Source organism: Podarcis liolepis (genome assembly GCF_965112155.1).
Source record: "Podarcis liolepis genome assembly, chromosome: Z".
Taxonomy (NCBI): domain Eukaryota; kingdom Metazoa; phylum Chordata; class Lepidosauria; order Squamata; family Lacertidae; genus Podarcis; species Podarcis liolepis.
The window spans coordinates 15699112-15723716 of record NC_139570.1 but is presented as its reverse complement, the minus strand read 5'-3'; the positions used below and the strand labels follow the sequence as shown (position 1 = coordinate 15723716).

The 24605-nt window shown below is 38.8% G+C and overlaps 1 protein-coding gene across 9 annotated transcripts in view; it reads right to left on the bottom strand.

Annotated features, from left to right (window-relative positions):
• The window catches only part of DIAPH2 (diaphanous related formin 2), a 359470-nt gene that overhangs the window by 316334 nt on the left and 18531 nt on the right, over nt 1–24605 (bottom strand). For 4 of the 9 annotated variants that reach the window (XM_083484624.1, XM_083484625.1, XM_083484618.1 and 1 more), the window contains exons 2-5: nt 21407–21439; nt 19356–19532; nt 18075–18179; nt 10537–10557 (exon numbers count right to left, since the gene is read on the bottom strand). In XM_083484624.1, coding sequence (XP_083340750.1) covers nt 10537–10557; nt 18075–18179; nt 19356–19532; nt 21407–21439 — 336 coding nt within the window. The remainder of the gene's footprint in view (nt 1–10536; nt 10558–18074; nt 18180–19355; nt 19533–21406; nt 21440–24605) is intronic. The other 5 variants (XM_083484626.1, XM_083484620.1, XM_083484621.1 and 2 more) reach the window with 2 other exon arrangements.

The following is a 24605-nucleotide window of genomic DNA, read 5'->3' as shown; positions in this document are numbered from 1 at the left end:
AATCTATATTTAATCCTCGCTTATTTGAAGCAACAACAGTTCAGAGGACCAACATAACAGAGAACAAAGACTAGTTTAAAAGCAGAAGCCATGCAAGGAAGAGAAGAAGGAAGCAAAGAAACCCAATGCTCATACAGGCTTATTCACATAAACATTCACTAAATCATTTTAGGGTTATGTCTGAACAGCCACTGTGGCTAATTATTCATATTCTAATTCTCAGCAGTTTGGCACATATTCAGGTAGTAGAAGAGTGTATCCATGCTTATTTAGGCAAAAATTGTGTTTCCTCCCAAAATAAAGCCTCTATGTCTTTCCAGGGATGAGCAGGTAAGAAGTGTTTAGTGCTTTCTAATGAGTCAACATCATCATAATTACTTTCCATTTCATTTCAAGTGTTAGACTGCTTCATTTCTTCTCATTAAAGAAAAGCCACTCTGAAAACATTCACAGAACTATGCTATAAGAAAATTATTTTTCAATTTGTTTTCAGAAGCAAGAATGTACTCTTCTTCTATTTTAAACAGCCATAACCATTGACAAATTAGTGAGAGTTAATGTGTATATTAGTGAATGTTGCACTTAGCATTTATATAGAGAATGTCAAGCATTTCAAGCACTTCACAGAAATTAGCATTTTCAACAGCCTTGTAAGGTAGGTCAGCATTCTTATTCTCATACTATACATGGGATGTCTAAGTAGAACCTCTAAGGGAGTTAAGTAAAAACTATGGCAAATGGAAAATTTGATCAGAGGATCTTATCTGCCTCAGATCTCAAACTTTGAACCACTTTGCGCCCTCTCTCTCTCTCTCTATATATATATATAACGTACACTGCATAATTCATACAGTAAACATTATTGCATTTCTCCCATATTTATAGTTTGCATATCTGCTGGAGACTTTCTCTCTCCTGAAATAACTTTTTTAATTAACATAGTTAAAATGTGACTAGATAATTAAAAAGTCACTCTCTCCACCTAACCTGCATCATTGGTTAAGAGTTGCTCCCCCCTCCCCACAAACCTTACTTTACAAAGCATTATAAAACTGAGTAATAGAATTCATAAAATTTTGGGGGGGAACTTTTGCAGGTAAGCTTTATGCACATGGAAAGGAGATAAAAGAACCATTTTTTCCCTTCAAAGAACAGTTTCTTTTAATCTTCATATACAGAATAAAAACTTCATTTTAATTAATTAAATTAATTTATCTATTGTATTTCAGCCAAAAACTTTCTTTTCTGCCTGGAGTTTGGCTTTTAATGTGGAGGGTTTTTATGTATGTATGACCTCTTTTGCTGGAACAGGAGTTGCTAAACGTGTGCTCTTTTGTTTAGACATATTTGTGTTTACTGTGATTGGTTTTGATATTTATAGACTTACTTCTGTCTGTAAGTCACTTTGAACTTTATAAGTAAAGCAACTAATAAATAACAATTTATAAATAATAACAATTTATCCAGCACAAAATGGAAAAGGCAACTAACATACAGGTAAACAAAACAAAACAAGCTCATCAAAACAAACGTATGCCTTCCTGGTACCCTCTACAGCCTTAAGCTATTTCATAATGTAGACTTCAGTTCTTGAAATCTTATTATTTTAACAGGAGAAATATTCAATCCACATGTGATTTCTTAAACTGTCTTATTCATGATTAACAGTATCTCTACGCAATGGTCCAAAACTATTTTAACTACAGTGGTGCCCCGCAAGACGAATGCCTCGCAAGACGGAAAACTCGCTAGACGAAAGAGTTTTCTGTTTTGGAGGTGCTTCGCAAAACGAATCTCCTATGGGCTTGATTCGCAAGACGACAATGTCTTGCGAGTTCCTGCAGGGTTTTTTCCTCCCCCCCCCCCTTTTCTAAGCCGCTAAGCCGCTTATCAGCTGATCCCATAAGACGATAAGCCGCTAAAAGCCACTAAAAGCGCTAATCCGCTAATCCGTCAATGGGCTTGCTTCGCAAGACGAAAAAACCGCTAGACGAAGAGAATCACAGAACAGATTCTTTTCGTCTTGCGAGGCACCACTGTACCATGGCTTCCCCAAAGAACACTAGGAAATATATTTTTTCAAGAACAGCAAATACTGTTGGATATCTTTTACACAGAACTACAGTTCCCAGCTATGTTGGGAATTTGACAGCAAATGAGTTTTTATACTGATGTTATAAAATATAGACATGCCTTACATGCTTCCCATAACTTGTAGCTTCCCATAACTTCTACCACGACAGATATCAACTTAAATTGTTCTGCCACAATTTCATTTTCATGACCCATACCCATTATGTAATCAATAAAGCTTCATTACAACCTCAAGCATGCTGCAATGAAAATTGGCTTCTCTAATCTGTTTGGATTACTGTTAATTGCTTTCTCCTCTGGCAAAACAAGACATAGCTCTATAATTTACCTTGTTTTGTTTAGGTACTGCATCGGTCACTTAAACCCGTGAGGCTTTTAACTTTTCAGTTCATTATGGATCACCAGCTTCCTCTAAATAGTGGTTTTCTATACAGCATCTATTTATGGTAATGGGCTTTTAATGCCCATGTGTTTGTCATGCATTGCATATGCACAATTATATTAGTAAACAAAAAAGGGTATCAAGTTCAGATGAAGTTTTTATTTTGGGCTGACACTGGGCAGAATGCAGTAAGGAGCCACAACAAATGAGAAGCAGTCAGAGGGAAAGAACCCATCAAAAAGGTGGGAGAAGCAGCTCTTTCAGGTCTATGCAGATTCCATGGTGCCTCAGTAGAGCTGGCTCCATCCCTATTGGGGATTTAGAAAGATATACTATACAAATTTAGATGTTCTAATTTCTGCTAAGCGAAGAATAATAAGCACTCTGTATTCCTTATTCTCTTGATCTACTTTTTGCCTGTTACAAATAAAGGTCAGTGATCCTGTCTCAGCGCACTGTAAGTGCTTTATAAAGCATTTTGCTTTTGCATTGTTTTATATACACTCTCTACAGAGGGGAGCAAATATTCTCGCTTACACATATTCTCCACTCTAGAGAAAGCGATTAGAGTAAGATTTCTGTAGAAGAGGGATGAGGAATCTATGGCCACACCAAATGCCTGCTAGGTTTGCATGCTGTCTCCAGCTGTGTGATTAATGCAGAAGTTTCAGTTGCCAACTTCTGTATGTGGACCGTAGTGTGCTGTATTGGGGGTGATATTCAGTGTTGGGAAACCTAATTTGCTTGCAAAAGGTCACAAGTTCAATCCTCAGCATCTTCAGGTAAGGCTGGGAAACACCCCTACCTCAAAACTCTGGAGAGCAGCTGCCAGTTGGTGTAGATAAAACTTAGTTAGATTGACCAATCATGTTGGTATAAACTAGCTCCCTATATTTCATGTTCATCTTTGCCTCTGGAAACAAAATGTCATGGACCAGTCCTGGCAAAATGGTGCTGGGGGTGGGAGTGAGTATTTAACCCCTTGTCCTCTGGGTTTCTGGGGGGTTTCCTGTTGTTATCCTATCTCTCACAACTGTAATAAACCTACCATTAAAATTATGGACTGGTCATTTCTTCGTCAGAGGACAAATGGGCAAATTTAGCAGGGGATCAAATACTTTCCCCCCTCACTGTATGGCTTGATTTTAGATACAAAGGCAGTAAAATTTCAATCCTTAAGTGCCTAGTTGCTTGGTCAAGCTACTAATGAACAGTCAGTCTTGAAAGGTTAATGAGGCTAGAGATTCAACAGCTGAGATCAGTACAGATCTCTAAGCTCATTAGACCAATATCACTTGATAGCATTAACATCCTATTGCTTTGCTATATGGTAGTTGGAAAAACAATAATTTATACCTACTTATAATATCTGCATTTGCCCACAAGACACTCAAGGATAGGGGTACTGGTTAGAAGAGGAACTCTCCAGAAGATTATCAGTGCATTACACAATAACTTTTAAAATTGGGATAGCTAACCTTTTTTGGTACAAGGACAACACTGATGGCTTGTGGTGTGTGTGACCAATATTTGCTTGTACACAGGGGCATACTTAGGCTGGCCTGTCAAAGATGCAGTCCAGAGAGGTACAAAAATCAAACCTCTCCTCTTTGCCTCAGATAGGTATGAGCTTGCTCCCCGGACCATTCCTCTGCTGCTCTGGACAGCTGGGCAAAGTATGCAGGCTCCTCTGGGTGCCTTGGCAGTAAAATTCAGCCACTGGTGCGGGTCATTACAACAGCCCTGCAGGGCCCCCTCCCCAGTTGGCCAGCAGCATTATTAGAAACATGAGCAGAGTGCCCAGCAGGGCACAGAGGGAAGAAAGACAGATAGCTGGAGAGTGCTAAGGGCACAAGGGACAGTGGTGATTTGGCTACATCTCCTAGCTAAGGGCATAAGAAGCGGGCAGGGGGGTGCCGAAATGGCTCTTGCTGAGAGCCCAAGGAAGCCTAGGTATGCATTTGCATGCAAACTGCACATACAGGAACACAGATCTCTCGCATACATGCACACACACATACTATCAGCATTTCCAGACCTCTCCACTGCAGCCACTGAGATGGCTTTACACTTATGTTTCCATGAAAAATAAAAGGCAACATTTCTTCCCACCCCATGCTCTTAGCTCAGGGGTAGAAATGATAAATTTTAGTCTTAAAAAAAAGCAGAAAAACTTTGTTTCCAGTCTTAGCATAGAATTGCCTAGTTCAAAGTTCAGAGGAGGAAAGACCATTCTGTCTGCTCTTTAGGGAGGCTCCCTAAAAGAGTAGGTAGAAAGCTTTATCTCCTTATCAGATTGGGAAATACAGCTGCAGGGCCTGTTGTGTCCTTTCCTATGGCTTGGTGGGCCAAATGCAGGTCACAGATTAGCCACCCTTGTGCTAAAATTATGTCCAGATGGGAGGCCTGTTCACTAAATGTCCACTCCTACACCCACCCACCTAAATTTCTATCATTAAAAAGCTGAAAACTTATTAAGTTTACTATTATGCGAGCATTGCCATTTATTTTGCCCTACTGTAGTATGGGCAAACAGATTTTATACAGTCTGAATACATTCAAAAACCTGGAAAATCTATTGGAGAAGAGCTGATAGGAAAAAATAAAGAAAGAGAATATGTGTGCTATGCATAATAACTGTACCATACCAGCTCAAGCTTTCCTAAAACTATTGTTTTCTCCAGGTTTGAAGAGGGCTTCATCCATCAGCTACATTTAACAATCCTTAAGGTGGTGTTGGGGAACCTGTGGGACTAGGACTCCCATCATTCCTGACCATTAGCAATGATGATTGGGGCTGCTGGAAATCAGAGAGTAACAACATCTAGAATGACCACAGGTTCTCATTTCCTGCCTTCAGAGTCTTCCTATTCCACCTAAAGGTACAGTGGTGCCTCGCAAGACGAAAATAATCCGTTCCGCGAGTCTCTTCGTCTAGCGGTTTTTTCGTCTTGCAAAGTAACCCTATTAGCCACTTAGCGGCTTAGCGCTATTGGCGGTTTAGCGGATTAGCGGCTATTAAAGGCTTAGCGGCTAAAAGGCTATTAGCGGCTTAGCGGCTTAGAGAAAGGGGGGGGAGCGAAAAAAAATCAGAACACTCGCAAGACGTTTTCGTCTTGCGAAGCAAGCCCATAGGGAAATTCGTCTTGCGAAGCAGCTCAAAAACAGAAAACCCTTTCGTCTAGCAGGTTTTCCGTCTTGCGAGGCATTCGTCTTGCGGGGCACCACTGTATTACCGTAAATTATTCAGCAATGCTTAGTTTATTCTTATGTGAAGATGACTCACCAATCAATGCTGTTCTGCAGGGTAACTTTGTTTACTTTTAAATTCTAATTCATTTATCACAGAGTGTACTTTTACAGTCCATTACAATTAAACTCCAAATTTACACACACATGTGTGTGTAGTGGGTTCTGGCCCAGAAACATTAAATCAGTATAAAAAAATTTAAGTCTTATCATTCAACTGCATTTTTCTGGCAATTTACCCTGTAAATTACAAGATGGTGAAAATGGTATGGTTCCCCACCACCACCCCTTTTCCTTTTCATTAATCAACAAGATTTTGGGAATGGACCATTCTTCCTGGATAATGGAGATTTAAAATGCCCCCAAACAGTGTGGGCTTCATCAAGGAATTCCTGTTTGTCCTTACTCTGCCAAGGCAATTCTCCTGACCTAGAATTTGTGGTGACAAATCAAAGGCATACTGGCATCATGTAGTGAAAGAATCCAATGTGGCAGCATCTTTTTTCAAGATACAGCAGCAATCCTGGTGCAAATCAGGAATCACTCCTATGAAGTCACCATTTCTTTAAACACTCCCTATTTGTAGCTATGATTCTCTTACCTTATCTGTGTTAATTGTGCAATGCATCAATATGATGGACTCATTTGGGACTTAATTTTCCTCTTTATTATTCTTCCCAAATAAAGGACAATGAAAGATGAACAAATGGGAGGGACTCAGTTTTGCGATAGTAAAATTAGTGATTTAAGAAAAATGTTTCTGCACAATTTAATTATTGCCCTCTGATTCAAAGTTCTTTTATCTGGTTTCAAATACAGCTAGAGTGCATGCCTCATTCACTGTACAATAAAACTATAATATAGAGCTCTTGACAGATTCCATCTATTTAGGTGGTACTACTGCTGAAAAATATCAGCTAAAATACGTAATTCAAGCAGTATTCTGGCACTGAAGTATCAGCTAATCAGTCTTTAAGGCTATGATGCTCAAGATCTTGAAGAATGAGCAAACATCTCTTTATCAAAAGAGAATGAATTATCACTGTGGTTTTGGTAAGTCACAGGAACTTGGCTTATCTCAGAAGACTGGTTATTATTAATAGGCAGTTCCCAAAGCTCCTTAGCTCTATATGGTCTCTGCCTGAATTTAATGAAGACAGGTCAGATATTTTTCACACTTCTTTTCACCCCCAGCATTTCTAACAGGATTTCTATATATTTGGTAGTTAATTATATCAGGGACCACACCAAGCACACTAATCCTTCTTCTGTCTCTTTAAGCAGTTAGACATGCTTGATCAAGGTATTTTTCATTTATACAGCTCCCAGCAATGCCATCAACATTGTCAAACTTACAAAATAGCCAGATTTAGCTAATTAAGCAATGGCTGAAGCCCAATTCAAACCACTGTAAGTTTGAAATAGGTCCATTTTGAGCCTAACACTGATTGCATACCTTATTATTTATTAATTTACATATCACATATATAACAAAATGGCTTCTGAGCAATTTACAACTACAAAATCAATCCATAATTCAAATACACAATAATATGAAAACTTCCTTATAAGAGCTGGCATCATCACATCTTGTAGATCTAGAAGCATATCTACATAGACTATGTATGACAAGAGGTACTGTTGTTACAAGTAACCATGCCACCTGTCCATTACTCTTACTCAAACATGTATTTAGGGAGTAATGCCAGATACTACCCAACAGTGGCAACCATGACAATTTTTATATAAAGCTTTTAGTACCAGAAAAATCTATGCTACAGTTTAATGAAATGTGCCCTTTAAAATGATTAAATAAACTCTGGAAACAGTTTATTTAAGAAATCACCAAATACATAAAATAATTCATGGAAGTAATGAATTATTTTATGTATCTGGTGATTTCTTGAATTTCTTTGGGATTTAAGCACTCTCAAGTATTTCAAATCTAAACCTTTTGGCAAAATCAAAAACTGGAAGAGGATTTCATTTCAGAACTAGAATTCCACTCTTCCACCTACCCTCAGATTAAATTTAACCAATATTTTGAAATATGTAAATTAACTAAGATGATGTAACATGGCAGTTTCTGAAAACCCACTATCCGAAGTCATGCATGCATGTTTGTATGAAACAGGGCATCAGGAAAGGATCCTCCATAAGCAAATACCACCCTCACAATAACTACAGCTACGGCACTAGCTAAAGTATGCAGTGATAATTCTATGGCAGAGCTTTCCAAACGTTTTTAGACATGCATGATTTTGTGACATGGTAATTCAGTTTTACTAGCCAACCAGAGGCTAGACTAACACCTTTCCAGCCCTGGGAGGAATGCGGGAAATGTTCACACCTACACACTGCAGCCAACACACTAACATGTCCTGCGCACAGTTTGGAAAGCTCTATTCTACGGTATCTTCTATCTGAATTCTCTTAAAACTGCTATTTTTGAGAGATGGCTTTCAAACTCCATTTTCAAAGCCTTTCACCTGAATATTCCTAACCACAGTTCATAGTGGTTAATTCTTAACAGGATTATTGTCTCTCAATTTCTTTTTGCTTGCAGCAACCTATCAGCATTACTCTGTTCATCTTCTTTTGCTATAGGCATGCTAATTTAAAGTGCTAAAGCTTGGTTCTGTTTCCTTTAATACAATATTCTGCGATGGAGAACATGAAAGGTGATTCAACAGTCAATTCTTTTAGTTGCTTATCTGTAATGAACTATAAAATGGACAGAAACTCTTCTTATAGAGCAAGAAGAATATTTATATTAATGTGAAATAATTTACCTTTTGAGTATATTATGGCTCAGTATTTAAGTTATTCATTTTAGAAGACTAGTATAATACAAACAGAGGAACAAAGCAACCGCTTTGAGATTTTTCAAGACAGTTCCACTGATGTATCTTTGTTACAATGAAAATGTATAACCTGCAATACAAATTATTAAAACATACTTCAATCTTCATCTGCAGTATGTCACTTTACTACCTGCAGGAGTGTATGTGTTAACATTGCAATAGCTGAAACACTAACATTTTTGACTAGTTTAAGTTCCTAAGAACCAAAACAATTCTATTCTATAGGAAGCTAAAGAAAAATCTCAGCCTGTTTTCAGCACACAAGAACTGAACACTGCTTCAAACCTTGATTTCCTGCTCTCTCTTTTTTTAAAAAAACAGGCTTCGTTTACTTTGAGAGGCAACAAATTGCACAAAAGCAAAGAAAAATGTTTCAACTGCAGTACTTTGTGCCTGGTTTGCATTTAAACCAGCTTCATTTCTGAAGTGTGTTCTGGAAACACATTCTGAGGAAATTCATTGTTCTACTTTCATGTTTTATTGTGTTAAATCTCTCACTGAAATTATAACTCAATTTTGCACTATGTCTGAATATACAAGGAACTGTCAAATCTGCTCCCAGTGAAGGATTACAGCAGTTCTGCTGGTATGGGGCTCTAGTTTCAAGTGGCTACCTCCACTACCAGTAGTTCTATTGTCTTCTGCATTGGGCTGTTTGTGTTCACTTTTCACCAAAATCCACCCTAGACCAAGGATGTATATCAAGGAAAGAAATGGCAATAAGCAGCAAGCTCTATAGACAACTAGCTTTAACAGACATTACTACTAAGATTTAAACAATAAGTATTTTTACATTTAAGTCCTAATGTTTATTTATTTCTTAAGTATATATACCACCTTTCTGCCAAGACATGGAAAGCAGATTACTATTTCAACACTAAAACATATGAATGTTATAATATGAACAGTTGGTCAGGGGTTTGGTGGTGGAAGGGACAGTCCAGATGAAATAGGCACTGATGTTGACTAGCTGCCTCCTTTGCTCCCTTTTTCCTTTCCCCAAGGCAGCTGTGATAATGTCATGGAATAATTGCCTTAAAAACCTGTTAAACAGCAATGTGATATATATTATCCTGATTGGGGGAAAGAACAGGATCCGGTCAGCAGGCCAGATTCTGAACTACCCAACCCCCTGCAGGACACTTTAATAGGTAAGCCAACTTCAGAAACAAAAACTCTTAAGTGTGCTTTCAATTCTTTTCCTTCCTTTCTTTGCCACTCAGCTTGAGTTCAGACTGTTGATGCAAAGAAAAATGTTCCTTTGCAACTTGGATTGAACTCAAGTCAGGCTGCAAAGGAAGATTCCTGTAGCCAATACCAGCAGGGTTTGCAATCAGTACAGATCGGATCAGCATGGATGGCAATCTCTGCTTTCAGCAGGAAGAGGCTGCACTCCAGGGCTTTTGATCTGGAACCACGCGGTTCTTGGCTTTCATGATGTAAGATAGTTAGGATACATATGTAAGAAAAATGCAAAAGGTGTGCACTCCCCCCCCCCCCACCCTCTGCAGTAAGAAGCAAGAAAACCATTTTCACTGGATACTAGGGGGTGGAGATGGTAACCAAGCCCAGCAAATGCAGAATACAATATTCAGGCCCACATCACCCCCCCCAACCCAAATATCACAATGAGAAGTAATTCATTACTGTCTGACAATAGAAATTACCATTTTCAAACTATTGCACTTGCCACAATGAAGTTTTAATTTTGCTACTTAAGGCTGCATCTGAACTTTAAAAAAGCAGATTTGTTTAGGAAATCTGGAATAAAAAGTTGCATTTTAATGTAAGTTTATTGTTCTAAATTTGCATGCCAGAAATGCATTATACATATCAAAGAGGCATTCAAGAGGCCAATACAAGTACAATAATTGCAAACAATATGCACATTTTTCCAAGTGTTATATTGTGGATCTGCAAGTGGTGACAGACTACAGTGGTACTCACCGGAACTTTATTTCCGATAATCTGCATGCAGTGATCAACGGAGAGCAGTAATAAGAGATAAATAAAAAAAGCAGAATTAGTAAGCTGAAGCATTTCACACAAGTAGCCAAGAGCTTAGTAGTTAGTAACTGTTAATGATATTTAATGTTAAAACATAGAATATATTCACAGAGTCATTTCAACAAGCTGAAAAACAAAATACAAACTGAATTATAATTGTGTACTTCCAGAACATTTTAATATGAAGAAATGGGCTTATTTGGCTAGGGATATGTTATTTATTAGTTCATGCATACACAAGAACTGAAAATGCTTATTTATTAGGCACACATTTAATACCTGCCATCAAAATTAAGCACACTCTTTTGAGTATCGTTTTATAAAAGTGGCATACTGCAGCAAATAACTTAATTTCCAGCAGTACTTTCATTATTTTCCACAAAAATACTGTATTGAGGAGATGCCTCTAATACCAACATTTTAATTTGGATGGTACTTCACTTGAATTAAAGAAACCCATCTGAATGTTTAAGTGCTTAAATGTAACGCACTGGAGTAATGTTTTTTCCAACATGAAATCTTATGTATTTCTCATCTCAAACTGGGAATTTGTTTTTAGAACTCTCAGGGTTCGTGACAGGGGACAAGTTATTGCCCTACATCTCTCCTTTGCACTGATGTCCAAGGACATGGGATTGATTGAAGAAAAATATGCAACCCTGAATTGGGACAAACTAGCACTAGACAGTAAATGAATAATTATCTAGCAGGTAGTTATATACAGCTCTTATGGCACATGCAGATGTATGTTCTACAACAATTATAGAAACATAGTGGCTCCTGTAAGTGGTCCCACCCCCAATTGCCACAAGTGTGTCTGCAGGATGACCTTGCCCGAAGTGTGTGTGTGTGTGTGTGTGTGTGTGTGTGTCTGTCAGTAACAGCTTTTCTAAACAAGTAAGTTGTCTCACTGCAAAAAATTTTTAGGAAGTGGTCTAATTGTTGTAATCTTATGTAAACTGTTTTGTGAAGACCACCTGAAAAGCCGTAGATAAATACCGTAAATAAATTAAATAAAAGTGCAACACAGCTGGCCACAACTGCTGGATAATAATAGAACAGTATTTTGCTATGTACTTAGGCATTCCAACAGTCAATGCAGACAACTGCTATTGCACCAATACTGAGAACTTCGTGATAGACCTGCCTGCTGCCTCATCAGAAAAGCACAAAGTCACATTACTACGTAGACAGCATTTCTGGGTAAAGTAATATTTTTGATTTGCAGAAGGCACCAGTTTTATCTTGAACCCTTGATATAAACCAGATTCCCACCTCACCCTATGTTTTAATGCGTTTCATTTCCTAAGAATGAGCCATAGTCAGGTAATAGAAGCAGTGTCAAAATCAGTATGTCTATAGCAATGCCCAGTTCTCAAGCACCCACTCTAGTATTTTAACTGATTTAAATATTGAGTTATATTCTGAAAACACACCTAGAAACCTTATGGTGCACAGTGGGTAAAATTTATCTGAAAAATAAATTATAATTTCTCCACTTCCTGTATCCCAAATTGTGCTAGCAGGCCAGTAATTTTGGGAATCAGATACCAGCATGGACACTCACCCACACACCCACAATTCAAATAATATTTTCTGCATATAATTGTAGCAATAGGACTGCTCTATTTGGGTATTTTGAAATGTATGAATTGGAGTACAGTGGTACCTCGTGTTATCAACTTAATTCGTTCTAGAGGTCCGTTCTTAACCCAGAGCCATCCTTAACCTGAGGCGGCACTTTCACTAATGGGGCCTCCCACTGCCGCTGCACCACCGGCACACGGTTTCCGTTCTTATCCTGGGGCATAGTTCTCAACCCGAGGTACTACTTCCAGGTTAGTGGAGTTTGTAAACCGAAGTGTTTGCAACCCGAAGCGTTTGTAACCCGAGATACCACTGTACTGAATTGGCACATAACAGAGACAGGTAAGGGAGATAACAGATTAATCAGCATACTTTTTAAAATAAAATCATGCAAACTGTCAAAGTCAGATAAGTGTTATCAGTAAGAGAAGAATGACAACATGCTTCATATAAGGCTGGCTCCAAGAGTAAGGGTCACAGTTAACAGTAATCTGTGCCAGACAGCTGGATTACCCAACTGGGATTGTAGAGGTTGATGGGCAGTGGGATGACAGGTCTTTGAGAGTGGGCTATGTATCTCTTGCACCTTCCCCTCATGTTTTGAGATGTTTTGTTTCAACTCTGCATATATGTCATTTGGGTGCAATGCAAGGCTAAGTTCTGGTGAGACCCCTTGCTAGCCACATTTGTTTCCCAAAGGCATATAAATTAGTATATGCAAATTGCACTTCCACCCCAAGTTTTTTTAAGTATGTAGCAACACGGGGTGGGGTGGGGGTGACTATTTTAATTTCCACAACACCAAGTATGTACACATAACTGTAAATAATTAAAATGGTGAGTGGTTCACAGATCCAATCACCCAGCATGGATAGATAGGGGGCAAGTGTAAGAAATGGGGTGTCAACAGCTGCCCAAGGACCCCTGGTACCAACACCTGTCCTGGCTATCAAAAAAATGTTTTTGAATTCCTTAAGATCAAGGTCACAGTGGAAAATAATGGCAAGTTACTGCACCTCACTGACACGTATTCATTTGTTTTTCAAACAGTACTCTGCTCAGTAAGATGCAGTTTGTGGACAATTTTACAGCTGAGATTTTGCTATAAACATTGCCCCCTCTAGCTACACTTTTCTTGGCCTAGAGTTGGCTGGCAGAGTTTGGTTTAGCACCAAGTTCTGAAAAATGTGTTTGGTATACTAACTATTCTTGTGTACTACTAAAAAAATGGTGTGTGCTTTCTCCCTTCTAAAGCAAAGTTGTCATTAAAGTTATTGTACAAAGCACCGCACTTGACGAAACAGTTGTAGTTATTCATCCTCTGCCCACTCCCCTGCCCACCCCCTGTTCAGATAATGTACAGATTTCTTCCAGTTTTCTTTTCTCTCATCTGAAGAGCTTCTGCATATCAGAATGTTACTTATTAGACTTATATTTCAACTACGTGAAGCATATGCTAAGTTTTGACATAACTGGCAGGACATTAAAAATAAATAAATCTTAAAGTTGGCACACCAAGCTGCTTTACTAATACAGGACAAAAAGCCATGCTACAACCTCTGGAAAAAGTATACCTTTATTATCCAGTGTTCAACATTAACTTTACGATCCTGAGATACATAACCATGCATAATTACCACATGTTTATCCTCATCTGGCCTTTGACATCCAAGATGTATATTTTTAGGACCCACTCTATTCTTGTAATTTGTTTTAGAATGTTTTAATGTTGTATCTTAAATTGTTGTGACCTACTCAGAGCCTAGGGCTTGCTGAACAGAAGGTTGTCTCATGTTATGAGCAGTTTCCAGTTACGAGCGGCCCTCCAGAACAGATTAAGTACGTAACACGAGGTACCACTGTATTGTCAGTGCAATAGTATCCATTTGTAGTAAGGTTACTGGTTACTCAGCAACTAAATTACACTCAAACATAGAGCACAGGTACCCACTAAATTTGCAGTTGAACAGGCGAAATAAACTGTAGCACGGAAGACAATAGCAGTAGATGATCAATTATTCACAGTGGAGCAGGTAAGGGGTCCTTACCCCTAGCCCAGCCCACCACCGCCACCAATTCCTCCTACAATCCTTAGTAATAATGGCTGCTTTGGATCTTTTCTTCGCTCCCAAGGAGATGAAGAGGTCACAGAATTTGGACTCTATGACTGAGCTGCCATCCACCCCAAACTGACTATTGTAAGAGAAGCTTTGGAGCATATGGGGGTGGGGACAAAAGCAGTGATTTGCAGGTGGCTACCAATAAGGGACGCGGGTGGCGCTGTGGGTTAAACCACAGAGCCTAGGGCTTGCCGATCAGAAGGTCAGCGGTTCGAATCCCCATGACAGGGTGAACTCCCATTGCTGGGTCCCTGCTCCTGCCCACCTAGCAGTTTGAAAGCACATCAAAGTGCAAGTAGATAAATAGGTACCACTCCGGCGGGAAGGTAAACAGTGTTTCCGTGCGCTGCTCTAGTTCGCCAGAAGCGGCTTAGTCATTCTGGCCACATGACCCAGAAGCTGTACGCCGGCTCCCTTGGCCAATAAAGTGAGATAAGCGCCGCAACCCCAGAGTCATCCGTTACTGGACCTAATGGTCAGGGGTCCCTTTACCTTTACCCTGGGACCTTAGGGTAAAGGGCAGGTACAAGTAAAATAAATTGGATTCACTAAATTTATCCTGAAAAAACAATATGGTTGATTTACCATAAAAAGGTTAGACTTTAAGGCCACTTAAGTGAACAAAGAAGGATTTTCATCAAGCCTCTCTAGTCCTGGTGTACCCATTATACCTCACTGGCTTATACACACTTAAGCTTGCTCAACATCCTTAGTTCCAATGTTCACCACTGAGAGCAAGGAGTAAGGCTACACTGTATAGCTCACTTCTCATGCACTGTATAAGTGTCTCTAAAAATTGGGCATTATATAGTTGTACATGTAAAGGTTTATTCTGGATCAGGAACCCCAACCTTTCAGAGTTCTAGATCCTAGTGAAGTCCCATTCCCATAGTCCTTACTCTCATGTTGGTCAACACAAAGCAAATAATGCCCCAATTAGAATTTTACTGCTATGTAAAAATAAACTTGAATGGTTATATGAATTATTACAACAAAGTAGTATATTAATGCAAGGTTAGGAAGACAGTTCTAATCATTATTTAAAGATGATGATCTTTCCCCATACAAATACATCCTAAAAAATAGCTTTAAACCCTTCACATTATTCTTACCAATAATACTTTTAAATCCTGATGAAGTTCAAGCAAAATATTTTCAGTCTATTATCCTATATTTTTGTTTTAATGAAGCTGTGAATTGCACAACTGAATTACATTGAGTAAGATGTAATGCCTTCAACTCAGATTTTTAAAGATGTGTATGAGGCCCGTGTGTCCAATTAACAAAGTGGCTGCAATGTGTATTTTCACTCATAACAGCTGAGATCAACAAATAAAACAAGTTATTTCAAATAAATTTAGTCATGTGTCGTTTAAGTTTGATTGTGTGTGCTGTTACACTGCCTCAACTTTGGAATTCTCTCCATTCTGCTCCACATTTATACACAAATTGGGCAAACACAAATATAATCTCATTTACTACTTCATTTTAATACATGATTATTCATGCACTGTTATCTGCATTTTGCACTCTGATTTAGTTATGTAGAATGATTATATTTCTGCCTTTAGGTATTTGAAAAATAGTACTGAATATGCAAGCTTGGGTTTCCCAAAGCACTTTACTATAAACAATAACTTGAATACAAAACTGGGAAAAGATTCATTGGAATTTCAAAGTAAAACCGTGCACATCATGTAATTCTACTGAAATAAGGCTAGTGGCAAATTTCACTTATCACTTGGAAACATATTTCTGCCCTTGGATACCCAGGCAAATTAGAAAGCATGCAGCTAGTATGTCTGGATAGTGCTACAATGTGTGACTTAAGTTGACATTCAGCAGCTTGTAAAGGAGTGCCACAAGAGCTGAAGGAACAAATGGATTAGACGTTAACTTCAGGTGGTTCTCGGCAACTGCTATGTATTGTGAATGTTTTCATTAAAAGAAAGCGAGGAAGTGATCAAGAGACATGCATGAAGACATGCATAAAATCTCTTTAACATTGGATTAAACCTAAAATCCTAAATAGTTTTACTCAAAAGCAATCTCTGTTCACTCACTTCTAAGTAACATTTAAGGATAAAGGTGTCTGTCGCATGTATGTTCAAAAATGTTTTAAATGGATACTGTGAAAATGATAAATTCATGCATCCTTTTATTTTCCTATTAAAAGAACAAGTTGGTAAACCACAGATGGAAATCTTCAGACCATCAGACCTCCTCATTTGGGCACAAAATCCAGTTCAGCTAAGCACCTGGCCGACATGACATACAACATCAGGTGTTCAGCAGGTAAAAACCTGGATCAGCCAGTGGTTTGCAGGCCCAATCAACAAGCTGTTCAGGGCACCTGCAAATATCTGCACAAAGGACTTCATATGACCCAACAATCTCCTGCTTGTTGGGTCCTGAAAACTCCCTTGCAGAACATTCTACAGTGGGGTCTTGCACAGCATTCAGCTGATTGCCGCAGAGAACTTTGCATGATTTCTCAACAAAATGTGTGGGCAAAAAAAGTTAGGTTAGGTAATGTCATTGTGATTAACAGGTGTGTGACCTCAACTGCCTGTCATATTTGGTCCATGGGTGTGGGTGTGTGAAAACAATCTGGTCCCCTGTAGCTCCGCCAGCTCTGAGGTAGACAACGATCAGCGGGGAAATATACCTAGTGGGGGGAAATGCTTCCTCGATGTCCATTAACGGGGAACTTCAGCATCATAAGACTTCACCTTAAAAAAAATTAAGAGTTCTTTGTATGCTCATTGAAAGTCAACATTCACTGAACATACAAATATGGTATTCTTATGAAGACACTTAAACTGTCCCACTTTCAGACTTGGAATGTGACACTGTGCCCATTTCAAAGCCTAGAAGAGCAGATTACCTAACAAACTATACATATTATCCCATGAAAAGCAACGGGTTATTTCACGGGAAGGAAAGCTGCAAACTAGAATTCAACAACCACAATCTAGGTCACTAAAGTGATGTTTTATTATCATCATCGTCATCAGGTGTTTATTATTTCCCACTACTTCTGCAATTAGAATCACTGGTTAGGTTTCAAAGAACCCTTTATGTATGTATATGAGTGCAGGGAGGTAGCTATTGTGTTGTTTGTTATCTTACTATGTTTGTGTTTTTATACTGTAAACTGCTCTGTGATTCTTGGATAAAGGGTGGTATATAAATTTAATTAATTAATAGTAACAACAACAATAATAATAATAATGCAAGCAAAAGTCATTTTTCACAGTAGTTCCTTGCTACATCAAATAATTTAGTGAAGCTGTCCTAATAGGCTGTATATGGAACTGCCCTTTGAATGAATCAATTTGAAAGCCAGAAACTACAGAAACTAGGACAGTCAGCCAGTACCAAAGAACATGGTTTGAAACTAGGATACTTTTACACCTTGTTTTCAAATTACTATCAGCATCTCCCACATTTGTGGCATTTACTGTGTAAGAGATACTGAGAAAAGCCCTAATGATTATTCTGGAGCAGTGGATTTAGGATACTTAATGGTTTACAGTAAAGACAGCATCATGTTTTAGATTACCAAGCAGTTGTGAAATATGTAATACATTCTAATTAAGGCTTTTATCCATCGTTGAAGGCATTTTAAAGGATTTTATGAAGAAAGCTTTGTAAGCACTCTAGGAAGGATAAACTGAAGCAGAAATCTGAAGATTTGAGTTGAAACTGCAGATGATGTTAAGAGTATTAGTCTGACCTATCTTTGAGGGTGGGAGACTTCCTACTTACAGATTTGGCAGTTGCAGAAATGTACTGGACAACCATCTCACGTTTTGTGGTCAAGTCCTTATTCCGTAAAGGAGCTTTTCGTTCTTCATTCAGGTTCATGTCTTCCTGTAAGTAAATAATCATAACATTGCCAGGATTTGGATTAATATTTCATAGTTTCAGTTAATCTTCATGAGTACAGATGCTAAGAATTGCTCTATGTTTAAAGAGAAAGGAGGGGTGACTGGTTTACTCTAGACAGGCTATTTCACATCATCATCCTAAGCTATCTGTTTATATGAACAACATTAATGCACAATTTCCAGCATGCTCATATACACACATGCTCAGTGCTAAGCAACAGAATGCAACAAGTCCAGTAGTGCAGTTAACTGCCCAAGTAATAATTTGGGGTCTAACTCTTCACTCACATCTCAGTAAAACAAAATAAACTATGTTTTAATGTGAGCATGCAGTGCCCTGGTGCACACAGCTGGAATTTTGGCCATTTCACTCCTCTCTTGGTGCACCTATGAGGAAACAGGTTAGAGTCTGGTTTGTTATGTGGAAACCCAAACTATTTAGTTTCTCAAAAAGACCACAAGTAGTAAGCAATTTTTAAAAAATTGACTTACCACTTGTGTGGAGAAAAAAGAAACTACAAGCCCAGGTTCAAATGCAGTAACAACCTTAATTCTGGTCTGTTTCCTCCCTGGCAACAAAATATCAGGAGCAGAGAAGGTCCCATGGTTTCATCAGTGTGCATCAGCACATTCACATTAAAACACAGCTTATTTTAACTATTTTAAAATGCTTCATTTAAACCAGGCCATATACAAACATCCTTCCATGATAACATTCCAGGTAAGGAAGCAAGCAATGACCTTGAGAAAGACACTGAGAAAAGTCTCTCTATGATGACAATAGCTTTCCGAACCGTAATCTGAATATACTGTTCATTCATTAGGCATCTCCACCACACTACAACTCCTGGCCACTGATTTATCTCCAAAAAAATAAAAATAAAATATCGGGGTAACATCCCCATGGCAACTGAAACGTGCCTTCCAGTCCTCTATCCAAGACAATCAAATTAAAATGTATGTTGAAATATTCACACACTAATCTATCTCCTTCTCATTCACTATTTAATTAGTGTCTGCATTGGTCTTGGAGCAAGGATTAACCGTTTTGCTCAGAAGCTCAATAACAGAGTTACGACAACTGATAACACAGAAGTCTAATTTTATGTTCGTTATCAGTTCACAATACAAACACATGCTTGTCAAGCAAAAAGCTTACCATCATTTTTTCAAACAAATCCATAACTTCTTTTTCTGATAAATTCATTGAACGTTCATCAAATAGTGGCTGAGCCACTGGCAATTCATTTATAGAAGCCTGGGAGTCAATGGGGTGCTGAATGAGAAGTTTCTCCTTTTTGACGCCCGATTTCCTAAAACTGGTTATTCTGTCACGCTGCAGAAAGAACACAAATACTTTCTATTAGGGGTAACATATAAGAGAAAATCATTTACTTCCACTTTGCATGCTAAAATTAATAATCATGCTGAAGATAATTAAGCCATACAGCTACAATTCTGAGACTGTACTTCAGAGCTTTGTTTTGCCTAATCATGGGGTGTACTCCCCTTTAAAATGCAATATTTCTGCACAGAATATAATGTACAATTTGTCTATTTAAATCAGATGCAATTTTAGTCCAAATAATGTGGTGCATAGAATCACTTGCCCTAAAACAGGGCAATGTGTAGTCTTTTAAGTTCTGAGTCTCAAAATTCTCAACCAAGATAGCTCAAAATAGCTCAGAATTTGGTTTAAGAAAAAGTGAAATCTAAATCTGTATAAGTCAGACAAGTAGAGAAAATATGCTCATTTTGTATAAAAGTATTTTGCTACTAATCAGGAAAATCTGAATCTGACTGGGATTTCAGAAGATATTACCCATCCTTTTTGAACCGTATTTTCCCCCCAGCCTTTAATGCTAGAAATCACCATGTAAGGATGAATTTCCAAAACTTAACTCTATGCTTGTGTTCACAGATTTATAATGTATACAGCTCTATCTATATAGGTAAGCATTCAAAGTCTTCAGGTAATATCCAGTTCTCAACTGCATACCAGAGGACGGCTGAACTGGATATATCCAAAATGGCAGAGCCATGGTTTACTTAATTATGTTCATGAGAGGCTTGGATCAAAACATCTTAAAAGTCACTCTAGGTTTAAGTACAGTCTCTTTTTTAGGATTCATCAGACAAACAAGTTAGCTGTTATATTGCTTCAAGATCTTTTACAAGCATTAGCTGAAGGAACGTTAAGCAGCACAGAATTGTCAGTAAAACGGTTTAGTAGATTTCTTCTCTGTGCAAGTTCTGCATGCAAGCTTGCATATTCAACAGCCACTACTTCTCCTACTGGATGGTCTTACAGGAAGCATGGGACAAAGTTTTGCTTAAAATGAATTAACTGGATACAACCCAGTTATGTGAGAGATGGGTAATATTGGAGCTCTACAGGAAATGCTTTACACTCTTGTTCTTCATGCACATAAAATGCAAAATTACAGTGATAGTCTATTTCTTCAAAGAATACAATAATTTGTAATATCCATTATAATGGATGTGTTCTTTAGCATACTTTAATAACACTTATTAAATATTCATTATAATGGACGTTACCTGTGGCAAATATATCATGAGTGATATAGACAGCAGGGGTTTGTGGCACATTTTGATAGGAGCTATAGAGCTCATATACCAAAAGAAAGGCTAAAGTCAGGCACCTTAGCAGGCTATAAGTTAGATGCAAATACCACATCAAGGGATAGAGAGGGAAATGCTACCTCAAACTCTGGACTTGACTTGTAATGCACTTGCCAAAATGATTGGCCACCACTGCTCTGAAGTGTTACAGGGTGCCACATGTCATATTACTAATGAAAGAGACAGTATTCACATCTACATCTAAAAGTCTTTGCCAGCACCAGGGTTAAAAGGATTAAAATCAGGGAGGTATCAGGGGAAATAGTTATTTAAAACCAAATAGGCAAGAGATAGCTTTTCCAAAGTTTGTTCCCTTATAGCAAGAACAGTGAACCTATGGCCTTTCAGGTGTTGCTGGAGCATAACCCCCTTAATCTCTAGACACTGGTAATGCTGACTGGAGCTGATGGGAGTCAGGAGTCCAACATGTAAAGGGCAAACAGCTTCCTCAGTCTTACATGGTGGAACACTTCACAATATTCATTTCCTACTGGTCATAATTACTCTTATGCAGCAGAAGCAGCATGCACTAGAAAGAAACACAAACCCAGCATGTAAGACTCTTACCATATCATCTGCCAAAGTTTTTATCTGAAGATTCTAGTTAATTTTTTTAAAAAAAGAAGAAAAGAAAACAGTATATTACCCAACATACCTTTTGAAATTAACATGAAGTTCCCGAAGCTTATTTTTTACTTCTTTCTAAAGCTTTTTTCATTATTTTCTCACAAAATGCTTCCATACCAGGTATGACACATTTAAAGCCAGCACTACCAAATTTTATTTTGACTGTATGTTACTAGTATACCATATCACTTCAACCTCATTTTGACATTACTGTATCATTGTCCAAAAAAAGAGAAATTGGGTGTTGGGTGTTAACAGAGAAAAATAAATAGCATCTAATACAACATTACATTGGTCTGAACACACAGCAAAATATTTATACACAATACAGGACAGTCTTTGACTAAATAAATAAAATGCTTAGGCAGCACTGTGGTTCACACCTTTTTAGTCACCAAACAAAGCTTTGTCGAAAAAGTTTGAAGAAAACCTCTGAACTATATGATACTCTAAATATATTATAAGTGACAAAGACAAGGACAATCTTCTAGCCAGTCCTTGTTATAGGTTTGTCTAAGGAGCTTTCTGGCTGGGTTGGTTGACAGTGAGAAAGAAGATGATATTATGAGCTGTGTGAAGCTTTTCCTATCCTCATCAGAAGGCTTTCATTTCCTGGTAAAACCTTATTTTATTGTTTGAAGAATGGCCCAGAGTTTTGCCTTAAGAGAAAATCAGCTTGTGAGGCATGAACAGCATCTTACACACTTTACTTAGTACAGGACATACCAAATGTACAGTCCCTCAAAATATGATGTAGCACTCTTTATACTTATACTTCCAATGATTTATCACAGAAATAAAATGGCTCAAGGCAACTGTGGATCAAGTTATTGTCCCCTTATAGTGCTAAAAGAAAGACAGACATTATCTTAATACAGTGGTAAAGGTAAAGGGACCCCTGATCATTAGGTCCAGTCGTGGCCGACTCTGGGGTTGCGGTGCTCATCTCGCTTTACTGGCTGAGGGAGCCGGCGTACAGCTTCCGGGTCATGTGGCCAGCATGAACCAGAGTACTAAATTCGTTCCGGAGGTCCGTTCTTAAGCTGATACTGTTCTTAACCTGAAACACCACTTTAGCTAATGCGGGCTCCCGCTGCTGCCGCACCACCGGAGCACAATTTCTGTTCTCATCCTGAAGCAAAGTTCTTAACCCGAGATACTATTTCTGGGTTAGCGGAGTCTGTAACCTGAAGCGTATGTAACCTGAAGCGTATGTAACCCGAGGTACCACTACATAATAAATGTTATTTATACCCTGCCCTCCCCAGCCAATACCGGGCTCAGGGCAGCTAACACCCGATATAAAAACAAATTGATTGAGATACAACTTAAAAAACAAGATTAAAATACAACATTAAAACTCAGCCTCATTTCAATGGAAACTCAAATCAAAAACTTTGGGGGGGATGAAAACGTCAAGTCTTCACCAAGGCTAACTGTAATGTGTATGGGTTGCTCGTGCGTAAGTTGCCGCCTCTCCAGGCTTTGTTGCCTTGCTAAACCTTTCAGTCTGGGCAGCCCTTCACTTCGTGGCTGCCTCAGTCGCTAGCAGAATCCGTCAGTGGGCGTTTCTTAAATCTTTTCCAACATAAAAGTTGTTTGACACCCAATCTCCTCCTACTCTCTCTGCGCGGAAGTCTTCTGCGCAGGGTGGGCGTGGGTAGCAGAGGACCCGTGCTCTCCCCGCTGGTGTCCGGTGAAGAGTCCTGGAGCCCTCTCGCCGATTCCTCCATCAGCCCCTCTATATCCCTGGTGTTACGCTGATTTGCTTTCCCATCTGCAGAGCTGCCTCTCTCCCTGCTGGGCCCTTCTCCAGCATCATTTGAGAGCCTTCCCTCCGCCTCTAGCTCCGATGTCAGTTCCCTGACACTAACTATCCAAACTGGTCCTACATGGACCAGAAAAAAGCCAGGGAGGAGGAGAAAGGAAAAAAGAAAGAAAGAGGGGGAGGGAATCAAATTTATTCCAAGCGAAAGACCAGGCAGAACAGCTCTGTCTTACAGGCCCTGCAGAAAGAAATCAGATCCTGCAGGGTCCTGGTCTAATGAGACAAGAGTGTTCCACCAGGCCAGAGCCAGTGTAGAAAAGGCCCTGGCTCTGGTTGAGGCTAATCTGATTTCTTAGGGCCCAGGACCTCTAGGGTGTTGCTATTTATGGACCTTAATGTCCTCTGTGGGGTATACCGGGAGAGGTGGTCCCGTAGGTACGAGGGTCCTAAGGTGTGAAGGGCTTTAAAGGTCAAAACCAGTACCTTAAATCTGACCCTGGACTCCATCGGGAGCCAGTGCAGCTGGAAAAGCACTGGGTGAATAAGCTCCCATGGCAGAGACCCTGTGAGGAGCCTCGCTGCGGCATTCTGCACCCACTGGAGTTTCTGGGACAGCTTCAAGGGCAGAATTACAGTAGTCAAGCCTGGAGGTGACCGTCGCATGGATCACTGTGGCCAGGTTGGGGCAGGAAAGGAAAGGGACCTATTTTTTTACAGCGTTATTCTGGATAAAACTTATTGGCCTTTTGGCTAACATCAAGTGTAATATACTAGGTTTATTATATGAGGTACTTGAGTTCACTTAGTGTTGTTTTATTTGGTTCTCTCTCTCATATAGACACACTAAAGTATATAAGAATTGACACATTTTGGAATTAGATTCTTCTCTCCCACATTATAGCCCTGAACTCAAAATTCATTACATACACATACACATACACATACACTCAACACTACTTTTTCATATAACAGTTTAGATCTAACTATGGAACTCATGCTGTATTCTAATTATCCTAAGTGTACTCACCAATAGACACATGTCACTAAATTTTGCTTGTTACTGCCAAGTAAATTATGTTGAAGATGTTGTTCATTTAAGCAACTGGTTTTAATGTGCTTTATACACTAATTTAAAGTGTAAAAATATTGATACTTCACTTTTAGGTCTATTGCAAACAAGGACCACAGCTATTACAACTTGTGTTTCCTTATTTTTAACAATGACCAAATAACTTATCCAATGACAAAACAAGTCTTTAGTGTTCAATCAATGATACCATGTGAAAGTATACATGTCAAGCTGTTACCAGTCAATTATTGCAGTTAGTATATCTTTTACTGATGTTTAGCTCCATTAACAGTCTGAACTCT